General features: G+C 49.3%; 1 protein-coding gene across 1 annotated transcript in view; it reads left to right on the forward strand.

Moving 5' to 3' along the window:
• The first annotated feature begins 983 nt into the window (after positions 1–983).
• Positions 984–12,067, forward strand: part of LOC123731710 (uncharacterized protein KIAA2012 homolog) — a 33,836-nt gene continuing 22,752 nt past the window's right edge. Inside the window, exons 1-3 of the mRNA XM_045711112.1 lie at positions 984–1,072; positions 4,766–4,948; positions 5,373–5,513. Of these exons, the coding sequence (XP_045567068.1) occupies positions 4,810–4,948; positions 5,373–5,513 (280 nt within the window). The 5' untranslated portion in view covers positions 984–1,072; positions 4,766–4,809. The remainder of the gene's footprint in view (positions 1,073–4,765; positions 4,949–5,372; positions 5,514–12,067) is intronic.

Raw genomic sequence — 12,067 nt, forward strand, 5'->3', positions numbered from 1 at the left:
GCTCAGTGGTCAGTCTGGACCAGGACAGGGACCAGGACAGTAGTGTGAGGGTAAGTAAGGCAATCTAATGACACCAGCTTTAAGCTTCATAGAATTACAACATAATAACTCTAAATCGTCGTATGGCAGAAACCAAGGAGTCCAGGTGGGACGTTCCTGCCACTCAGACATGAGGCGTATGTCAGCCCCGAGGATCCGGCCCAGACCCATCCAGAGAGGGCCCACCTGGAGAAGCCAGGACCCAGGAAGCTGCTGCTCTCAGTGCTACTACCCCTTGGACATCCAGAAGGGGAGGAGGAGCAGACTCCACGTGGTATTTAAATAAGAAATGTTTAACCTTTTATTTAACGAGGCAAGTCAGTTAAGAACAAATCCTTATTTTTCAATGACGGCCTACCGGGGGAACAGTGGGTTAAACTGCCTTGTTCAGGGGGCAGAACGACAGATTTTTACCTTGTCAGCTCGGGGATTTGATCTTGCAACCTTTCGGGTTACAAGTCCAACGCTCTAACCACTAGGCTACCCTGCCGCCCCATGAGCCCTTTATTTTCTCTGTGTATTTTAATATTTGACATGCTGACTAATACCTCCTTGGATATTCTTATTGATTTGTATTATTTAACCAGGTAAGTCATTAAAACACACATTTTCTTTTCCACTAACGATCTTCATCCTGTTGTCTTGTCGGGTCTCTTCTGTGTCTCTCAGTTGGTGTCCACTACAAGCCATCAGTGGAGGAGAGATGGGAGCCTAACTGTGGAGAGATGGGACACAAAAGAGAGAGCACTAGAAGATGGGAAGGAGAAGGACGAGGAGGAGGAGGAGGAGGAGGAGGAGGACGAGGAGGAGGAGGAGGAGGAGGAGGACGAGGAGGAGGAGGAGGAGGAGGAGGGAGGAGGAGGAGGAGGAGGAGGAGGAGGAGGAGGAGGAGGACAGGAGGAGGAGGAGGAGGAGGAGGAGGAGGACGAGGGAGGAGGAGGAGGACGAGGAGGAGGACGAGGTCTCCCTGAGAAAGGCTCTAAGCAGACCGGGCCTGAGCAGAACGGTCTCTCCCTATTACAGCCTGGGGAAGGTATTCTGATCACTAATGTCGTGTCTTTGGCCATCATTAACTTGAAGACATGTTTATCAAAATAACTCCCTGTAATTATTATTACGCGATTAAACTGATTAATCGTTTAACTGTAATTAACTAGGAGATCGGGGCACCAAGGAAAATATTCAGATTACAAAGTTATAATTTCCCTAATATATCTTTCAGATATTATAATATCTGATCGATTTGTCTCCTCATTAATGATGTGTTATTTACCTCACGTTAGTCTCATTCCAAACGTCGTAAATTGTTGGTTATCTGCACGAACCCAGTCTTCACTATGAGTCATCCATACATCAATTGTCTTAAAATCATTTATTTACTAAACTAAATAATTCAACAGAAATCCATAATCAAACAGATATGGTTACAAGGAAATGATATAAGAATGCGCCCTAGTGGGCTAAACCGGCATGGCGGCTTGTTACACAAAAGGGGAGTGGGGGTCAGCTGAGAAGACACTACTCTCTCTCTCTCTCTCTCTCTCTCTCTCTCTCTCTCTCTCTCTCTCTCTCTCTCTCTCTCTCTCTCTTGGTTAGAATGGATCTTTCAAAGCGACAATCGTTCATGTCGTAATAGAATGGATGTTTCTGCCCCTCTAACCACTAGGCTACCTGCCCCTCTAACCACTAGGCTACCTGCCCCTCTAACCACTAGGCTACCTGCCCCTCTAACCACTAGGCTACCTGCCTCCCCTCTAACCACTAGGCTACCTGCCCCTCTAACCACTAGGCTACCTGCCTCCTCTAACCACTAGGCTACCTGCCTCCTCTCTAACCACTAGGCTACCTGCCTCCTCTCTAACCACTAGGCTACCTGCCTCCTCTAACCACTAGGCTACCTGCCTCCTCTAACCACTAGGCTACCTGCCCCTCTAACCACTAGACTCTCTGCCCCTCTAACCACTAGGCTACCTGCCCCTCTAACCACTAGGCTACCTGCCTCCTCTAACCACTAGGCTACCTACCTCCTCTAACCACTAGGCTACCTGCCTCCTCTAACCACTAGGCTACCTGCCCCTCTAACCACTAGGCTACCTGCCCCTCTAACCACTAGGCTACCTGCCTCCTCTAACCACTAGGCTACCTGCCTCCTCTAACCACTAGGCTACCTGCCTCCTCTAACCACTAGGCTACCTGCCCCTCTAACCACTAGGCTACCTGCCCCTCTAACCACTAGGCTACCTGCCTCCTCTAACCACTAGGCTACCTGCCTCCTCTTACCACTAGGCTACCTGCCTCCTCTAACCACTAGGCTACCTGCCTCCTCTAACCACTAGGCTACCTGCCCCTCTAACCACTAGACTCTCTGCCCCTCTAACCACTAGGCTACCTGCCCCCTCTAACCACTAGGCTACCTGCCTCCTCTAACCACTAGGCTACCTACCTCCTCTAACCACTAGGCTACCTGCCTCCTCTAACCACTAGGCTACCTGCCCCTCTAACCACTAGGCTACCTGCCCCTCTAACCACTAGGCTCCCTGCCTCCTCTAACCACTAGGCTACCTGCCTCCTCTAACCACTAGGCTACCTGCCTCCTCTAACCACTAGGCTACCTGCCCCTCTAACCACTAGGCTACCTGCCCCTCTAACCACTAGGCTACCTGCCTCCTCTAACCACTAGGCTACCTGCCTCCTCTTACCACTAGGCTACCTGCCTCCTCTAACCACTAGGCTACCTGCCTCCTCTAACCACTAGGCTACCTGCCTCCTCTAACCACTAGGCTACCTGCCTCTCTAACCACTAGGCTACCTGCCTCCTCTAACTACTAGGCTACCTGCCTCTCTGACCACTAGGCTACCTGCCCCTCTAACCACTAGGCTACCTGCCCCTCTAACCACAAGGCTACCTGCCTCCTCTAACCACTAGGCTACCTGCCTCTCTAACCATTTGGCTACATGCCTCCTCTAACCACTAGGCTACCTGCCTCCTCTAACCACTAGGCTACCTGCCTCCTCTAACCACTAGGCTACCTGCCTCCTCTAACCACTAGGCTACCTGCCTCCTCTAACCACTAGGCTACCTGTCCCTCTAACCACTAGGCTACCTGCCTCCTCTAACCACTAGGCTACCTGCCTCCTCTAACCACTAGGCTACCTGCCTCCTCTAACCACTAGGCTACCTGCCTCCTCTAACCACTAGGCTACCTGCCTCCTCTAACCACTAGGCTACCTGCCTCCTCTAACCACTAGGCTACCTGCCTCCTCTAACCACTAGGCGACCTGCCTCTCTAACCACTAGGCTACCTGCCTCTTTAACCACTAGGCTACCTGCCTCTCTAACCACTAGGCTACCTGCCTCTCTAACCACTAGGCTACCTGCCTCTCTAACCACTAGGCTACCTGCCCCTCTAACCACTAGGCTACCTGCCTCTCTAACCACTAGGCTACATGCCCCTCTAACAACTAGGCTACCTGCCTCCTCTAACCACTAGGCTACCTGCCCCACTAACCACTAGGCTACCTGCCTCTCTAACCACTAGGCTACCTGCCTCTCTAACCACTAGGCTACCTGCCTCCTCTAACCACTAGGCTACCTGCCCCTCTAACCACTAGGCTACCTGTCCCTCTAACCACTAGGCTACCTGCCCCTCTAACCACTAGGCTACCTGCCTCTCTAACCACTAGGCTACCTGCCTCTCTAACCACTAGGCTACCCGCCTCTCTAACCACTAGGCTACCCGCCTCTCTAACCACTAGGCTACCCGCCCCTCTAACCACTAGGCTACCTGCCTCTCTAAACACTAGGCTACCTGCCTCTCTAACCACTAGGCTACCCGCCTCTCTAACCACTAGGCTACCTGCCTCTCTAACCACTAGGCTACCTGCCCCTCTAACCAGTAGGCTACCTGCCTCTCTAACCACTAGACTACCTGCCCCTCTAACCACTAGGCTACCTGCCCCTCTAACCACTAGGCTACCTGCCTCCTCTAACCACTAGGCTACCTGCCTCTCTAACCACTAGGCTACCTGCCTCCTTCTGTGGTACCAGCTACGTAGTATAGGGCTCTGTTCTGTGGTACCAGCTACGTAATATAGGGCTCTGTGGTACCAGCTACGTAGTATAGGGCTCTGTTCTGTGGTACCAGCTACGTAGTATAGGGCTCTGTTCTGTGCTACCAGCTACGTAGTATAGGGCTCTGTGGTACCAGCTACGTAGTATAGGGCTCTGTGGTACCAGCTACGTAGTATAGGGCTCTGTTCTGTGGTACCAGCTACGTAGTATAGGGCTCTGTGGTACCAGCTACGTACTATAGGGCTCTGTGGTACCAGCTATGTAGTATAGAGCTTTCTGGTACCAGCTACGTACTATAGGGCTCTGTGGTACCAGCTACGTAGTATAGGGCTCTGTTCTGTGGTACCAGCTACGTAGTATAGGGCTCTGTTCTGTGGTACCAGCTACGTACTATAGGGCTCTGTTCTGTGGTACCAGCTATGTAGTATAGAGCTTTCTGGTACCAGCTACGTACTATAGGGCTCTGTGGTACCAGCTACGTAGTATAGGGCTCTGTTCTGTGGTACCAGCTACGTAGTATAGGGCTCTGTGGTACCAGCTACGTAGTATAGGGCTCTGTGGTACCAGCTACGTAGTATAGGGCTCTGCTCTGTTGCTCGATACCAAGTATTCATCTTTCTTTCAGTATTCTAATATTTTCCATTCCTCCTCCAGAGGCTGCTGTCCCCCTGGCTGTTTTTGCCCCCCTGGCTGCCCCCATGGCTGGTCGGCTGAGAGGCCCAGGCAAACAGAGCTCCATGGCCATCTACAAAGACAGATCTGATGTCCATATCCCCGGGGACCCCTCTGATCCTGGGAGAGCCATGGTCAGAGGCAGCCTGCCCCTGGAGCTCAGAGGTAAGCGGCCCACATCATAGGACTCTGTGTTCAGTAGATGTCTGGTATGTTGATAAGACCGTTCTAGATGCTCAGATAGGTAAACCAACGTTTTAATGTGTTCCAAATGGCAGACTATTCCCTATATAGTGCACTACTTTAAACCAGGGCCCTATGGCACCCTATTCCCTATATAGTCCACTACTTTTGACCAGGGCCCATTGGCACCCTATTCCCTGATAGTGCAGTACTTTTTGACCAGGGCCCATTGGCACCCTATTCCATTCATAGTACACTACTTTTGACCAGGGCCCTATGGCACCCTATTCCCTGTATAGTGCAGTACTTTTGACCAGGGCCCATTGGCACCCTATTCTGGTCCAAATTACTGCACAATATAGTGAATAGGGTGCCATTTCAGACGCAGCCTCTGTGTGTTTTTCAGAGTTGCAGCAGCAGACAGGCAGATCCCTGGGCACCTTGATCTTGGGTCCTGATGGTGAGGTTATACAGATGTCCCCTTGGGACCCTAATAATATGTCTGCCACTGAGGACCAGCCTGAAGACCAGGTCACAAGAGACCATGGTATGTATGTGGGTTTATTAACTATTTCATGGACACTGGGGTCATCAGGTCAATGACAGAGAGAACCCTAACCCTAACCCCTAACCCTAACTCCTAACCCTAACCCTGGGTCCTACTGATTCAAACAGAGCCTACAGCCACAGGTCAGTACCTAACCCTAACCCTAACCCCTAACCCTAACCCCTAACCCCTAACCCCTAACCCTAACCCCTAACCCTAACCCTAACCTTAACCCTAACCTTAACCCTAACCCCTAACCCTAACCCTAACCTTAACCCTAACCCCTAACCCTAACCCCTAACCCTAACCTTAACCCTAACCCCTATCCCTGAAAAAAATATCCCTGAAGGAGCTGCAAAGCTCCACAGCGGAGATTGGAGTATCTGTCCATAGCACCACTAAGCTGTACACTCCACAGAGCTGGGCTTTATGGAAGAGTGGCCAGAAAAAAAAATCTTAAAGAAAAAAAATAAGCAAACACGTTTGGTGTTCGCCAAAAGGCATGTGGGAAACTCCCCAAAGATATGGAAGAACGTACTCTGGTCAGATGAGACAAAAATGTAGCTTTTTGGCCATCAAGGAAAACGCTATGTCTGGCGCAAACCCAACACCTCTCATCACCCCGAGAACACCATCCCCGCAGTGAAGCATGGTGGTGGCAGCATCATGCTGTGGGGATGTTTTTCCCACCGGCAGGGACTGGGAGACTAGTCAGAATTCAAGGAATGATGGATGGTGCTAAATACAGGGAAATTATTGAGGGAAACCTGTTTCAGTCTTCCAGAGATTTGAGACTGGGACGGAGGTTCGCCTTCCAGCAGGACAATGACACTAAGCATACTGCTAAAGCAACACTCGAGTGGTTTAAGGGGAAACATTTAAATGTCTTGGAATGGCCTAGTCGAAGCCCAGACCTCAATCCAATTGAGAATCTGTGGTATGACTTAAAGATTGCTGTACACCAGCAGGAACCCATCCAACTTGAAGGAGCTGGAGCAGTTTTGCCTTGAAGAATGGGCAAAAATCCCAGTGGCTAGATGTGCCAAGTTTATAGAGACATACCCCAAGAGACGTGCAGCTGTAATTTCTGCAAAAGGTGGCTCTACAAAGTATTGGCTTTGGAGGGGGTGAATAATTATGCACGCTCACGTTTTCAGTTTATATCAAATGATACAAACCCACAAAAAAATACATTTTAATTCCGGGTTGTAAGGCTACAAAATAGGAAAAATGTGAAGGTGGGGGGGGGGGGTGAATACTTTCGCAAGCCACTGTATATATCTTGTAAAACTACATGGTGGATTTTTTTGAATCTGAATTTCTCATTTTATTATTTAAAAGCGTAACATGAATTGCATCATTCTAGTCTGTCCCGAACATGATATGGTTAGTGAAGACCTTTTACCACTCTCTGGAAGTCACCCTCTGAGTTTTATCAGCAACACTTGACAACGGAGGGTCCCTTCGAGCAAGTTGGTGGTTTGGGATACATCCAGTGGAGGCTGGTGAGGGGAGGACGGCTCATAATAATGGGACACATGGAAAACCAAGTCGTTGACGTGTTTGATGCCGTTCCATTGACTCCATTCCAGCCATTACTATGAGCCGTCCTCCCCTCACCAGCCTCCACTGGATACACACCTTGTGATACCTGTTAACCTTCCTATTGAGCGACAGATCACAATACAGACGGGTTCTCCCATTGGTGGGATTTCTCGCTGCCAGTGGTTCTCTATCCCGATTGGACAGTTTGATTCCTCCTGTCTAAGCGTTGTCTTCCAAGTTAAACTGACCTAGAATGGCTCTGCCCTTAGTGTAGTGGGTTACCTTCCCTTAGTGTAGTGGGTTACCTGCCCTTAGTGTAGTGGGTTACCTGCCCTTAGTGTAGTGGGTTACCTGCCCTTAGTGTAGTGGGTTACCTGTCCTTAGTGTAGTGGGTTACCTGCCCTTAGTGTAGTGGGTTACCTGCCCTTAGTGTAGTGGGTTACCTGCCCTTAGTATAGTGGGTTGAATGACTCTGCCCTTAGTGTAGTGGGTTACCTGTCCTTAGTGTAGTGGGTTACCTGCCCTTAGTGTAGTGGGTTACCTGTCCTTAGTGTAGTGGGTTACCTGTCCTTAGTGTAGTGGGTTACCTGTCCTTAGTGTAGTGGGTTACCTGCCCTTAGTGTAGTGGGTTACCTGCCCTTAGTGTAGTGGGTTACCTGCCCTTAGTGTAGTGGGTTACGTGCTCTTAGTGTAGTGGGTTACCTGCCCTTAGTGTAGTGGGTTAAATGACTCTGCCCTTAGTGTAGTGGGTTACCTGCCGTTAGTGTAGTGGGTTACCTGCCCTTAGTGTAGTGGGTTACCTGCCCTTAGTGTAGTGGGTTACCTTCCCTTAGTGTAGTGGGTTACCTGTCCTTAGTGTAGTGGGTTACCTGCCCTTAGTGTAGTGGGTTACCTGTCCTTAGTGTAGTGGGTTACCTGCCCTTAGTGTAGTGGGTTACCTGCCCTTAGTGTAGTGGGTTGAATGGCTCTGTCCTTAGTGTAGTGGGTTACCTGCCCTTATTGTAGTGGGTTACCTGCCCTTAGTGTAGTGGGTTAAATGGCTCTGCCCTTAGTGTAGTGGGTTACCTGTCCTTAGTGTAGTGGGTTACCTGCCCTTAGTGTAGTGGGTTACCTGCCCTTAGTGTAGTGGGTTACCTGCCCTTAGTATAGTGGGTTGAATGACTCTGTCCTTAATGTAGTGGGTTACCTGCCCTTAGTGTAGTGGGTTACCTGTCCTTAGTGTAGTGGGTTACCTGCCCTTAGTGTAGTGGGTTACCTGCCCTTAGTGTAGTGGGTTACCAGCCCTTAGTGTAGTGGGTTACCTGCCCTTATTGTAGTGGGTTACCTGTCCTTAGCGTAGTGGGTTACCTGCCCTTAGTGTAGTGGGTTACCTGCCCTTAGTGTAGTGGGTTACCTGCCCTTAGTGTAGTGGGTTACCTGCCCTTAGTGTAGTGGGTTACCTGCCCTTAGTGTAGTGGGTTGAAGGACTCTGCCCTTAGTGTAGTGGGTTACCTGCCCTTAGTGTAGTGGGTTAAATGACTCTGCCCTTAGTGTAGTGGGTTGATGGTTTGACTGTCTAGGTGTTGTTGTGGTGTGTTGTTGGGTCTGCTCTGTGGGTCAAGGGTCAAGGGTTAGGAATCGGTCAGGCTCACAGGGAGGTCAAGGAGGTGAGTGAGCCAAAGTGTCATGGATCTCTCTCTCCCCCAATCACGATACGGTTTAGGAGAAGCTGATGGTTTTAGAGTTTGTGGCCGGTGCTGACAGGACTAAACCCCTTCGGTGCCTGGTATGCTACCTAGAACCTAGGAATCTACCTAGAACCTAGGAGTCTACCTAGAACCTAGGAATCTACCTAGAACCTAGGAGTCTACCTAGAACCTAGGAATCTACCTAGAACCTAGGAGTCTACCTAGGAGTCTACCTAGAAACTAGGAGTCTACCCAGAACCTAGGAGTCTACCTAGAAACTAGGAGTCTACCTAGAACCTAGGAGTCTACCTAGAACCTAGGAGGAGTCTACCTAGAACCTAGGAGGAGTCTACCTAGAACCTAGGAGTCTACCTAGAACCTAGGAGGAGTCTACCTAGAACCTAGGAGGAGTCTACCTAGAACCTAGGAGTCTACCCAGAACCTAGGAGTCTACCTAGAACCTAGGAATCTACCTAGAACCTAGGAGTCTACCTAGGAGTCTACCTAGAACCTAGGAGTCTACCTAGGAGTCTACCTAGAAACTAGGAGTCTACCCAGAACCTAGGAGTCTACCTAGAACCTAGGAATCTACCTAGAACCTAGGAGTCTACCTAGAAACTAGGAGTCTACCCAGAACCTAGGAGTCTACCTAGAACCTAGGAGTCTACCCAGAACCTAGGAGTCTACCCAGAACCTAGGAGTCTACCTAGAACCTAAGAGTCTACCTAGAACCTAGGAATCTACCTAGAACCTAGGAGTCTACCTAGAACCTAGGAGTCTACCTAGAACTCTACCCAGAACCTAGTAGTCTACATAGAACCTATGAGTCTACCTAGAACCTAGGAGTCTACCTAGAACCTAGGAGTCTACCTAGAACCTAGGAGTCTACCTAGGAGTCTACCTAGAACCTAGGAGTCTACCTAGAACCTAGGAGTCTACATAGAACCTAGGAGTCTACCTAGGAGTCTACCTAGAACCTAGGAGTCTACCTAGAACCTAGGAATCTACCTATAACCTAGGAGTCTACCTAGGAGTCTACCTAGAACCTAGGAGTCTACCTAGAACCTAGGAGTCTACCTAGAACCTAGGAGTCTACCTAGGAGTCTACCTAGAACCTAGGAGTCTACCTAGAACCTAGGAGTCTACCTAGAACCTATGAGTCTACCCAGAACCTAGGAGTCTACCTAGAACCTAGGAGTCTACCTAGGAGTCTACCTAGAACCTAGGAGTCTACCTAGAAGTCTACCCAGAACCTAGGAGTATACCTAGAACCTAGGAGTCTACCTAGGAGTCTACCCAGGACCTAGGAGTATACCTAGAACCTAGGAGTCTACCTAGAACCTAGGAGTCTACCTAGAACCTAGGAGTCTACCTAGAAGTCTACCCAGAACCTAGGAGTATACCTAGAACCTAGGAGTCTACCTAGAACCTATGAGTCTACCTAGGAGTCTACCTAGAACCTAGGAGTCTACCTAGAACCTAGGAGTCTACCTAGAACCTAGGAGTCTACCTAGGAGTCTACCTAGAACCTAGGAGTCTACCTTTAACCTAGGAGTCTACCTAGAACCTAGGAGTCTACCTAGAACCTAGTAGTCTACCCAGAACCTAGGGAGTCTACCTAGAACCTAGGAGTCTACCTAGGAGTCTACCTAGGAGTCTACCTAGAACCTAGGAGTCTACCTAGAACCTAGGAGTCTACCTAGAACCTAGGAGTCTACCTAGGAGTCTACCTAGAACCTAGGAGTCTACCTAGAACCTAGGAGTCTACCTAGAACCTAGGAATCTACCTAGAACCTAGGAGTCTACCTAGAACCTAGGAGTCTACCTAGAACCTAGGAGTCTACCTAGAAGTCTACCCAGAACCTAGGAGTATACCTAGAACCTAGGAGTCTACCTAGAACCTATGAGTCTACCTAGAACCTAGGAGGAGTCTACCTAGAACCTAGGAGTCTACCCAGAACCTAGGAGTCTACCTAGAACCTAGGAATCTACCTAGAACCTAGGAGTCTACCTAGGAGTCTACCTAGAAACTAGGAGTCTACCCAGAACCTAGGAGTCTACCTAGAACCTAGGAATCTACCTAGAACCTAGGAGTCTACCTAGAAACTAGGAGTCTACCCAGAACCTAGGAGTCTACCTAGAACCTAGGAGTCTACACAGAACCTAGGAGTCTACCCAGAACCTAGGAGTCTACATAGAACCTAGGAGTCTACCTAGAACCTAGGAGTCTACCTAGAACCTAGGAATCTACCTAGAACCTAGGAGTCTACCTAGAACCTAGGAGTCTACCTAGAACCTAGGAGTCTACCCAGAACCTAGTAGTCTACATAGAACCTATGAGTCTACCTAGAACCTAGGAGTCTACCTAGAACCTAGGAGTCTACCTAGGAGTCTACCTAGAACCTAGGAGTCTACCTAGGAGTCTACCTAGAACCTAGGAGGAGTCTACCTAGAACCTAGGAGGAGTCTACCTAGAACCTAGGAGTCTACCCAGAACCTAGGAGTCTACCTAGAACCTAGGAATCTACCTAGAACCTAGGAGTCTACCTAGGAGTCTACCTAGAACCTAGGAGTCTACCTAGGAGTCTACCTAGAAACTAGGAGTCTACCCAGAACCTAGGAGTCTACCTAGAACCTAGGAATCTACCTAGAACCTAGGAGTCTACCTAGAAACTAGGAGTCTACCCAGAACCTAGGAGTCTACCTAGAACCTAGGAGTCTACCCAGAACCTAGGAGTCTACCCAGAACCTAGGAGTCTACCTAGAACCTAGGAGTCTACCTAGAACCTAGGAATCTACCTAGAACCTAGGAGTCTACCTAGAAACTAGGAGTCTACCTAGAACCTAGGAGTCTACCCAGAACCTAGTAGTCTACATAGAACCTATGAGTCTACCTAGAACCTAGGAGTCTACCTAGAACCTAGGAGTCTACCTAGAACCTAGGAGTCTACCTAGGAGTCTACCTAGAACCTAGGAGTCTACCTAGAACCTAGGAGTCTACCTAGAACCTAGGAGTCTACCTAGGAGTCTACCTAGAACCTAGGAGTCTACCTAGAACCTAGGAATCTACCTATAACCTAGGAGTCTACCTAGGAGTCTACCTAGAACCTAGGAGTCTACCTAGAACCTAGGAGTCTACCTAGAACCTAGGAGTCTACCTAGGAGTCTACCTAGAACCTAGGAGTCTACCTAGAACCTAGGAGTCTACCTAGAACCTATGAGTCTACCCAGAACCTAGGAGTCTACCTAGAACCTAGGAGTATACCTAGAACCTAGGAGTCTACCTAGGAGTCTACCTAGAACCTAGGAGTCTACCTAGAAGTCTACCCAGAACCTAGGAGT

Source organism: Salmo salar, unplaced genomic scaffold, assembly GCF_905237065.1.
Source record: "Salmo salar unplaced genomic scaffold, Ssal_v3.1, whole genome shotgun sequence".
NCBI classification, from domain to species: domain Eukaryota; kingdom Metazoa; phylum Chordata; class Actinopteri; order Salmoniformes; family Salmonidae; genus Salmo; species Salmo salar.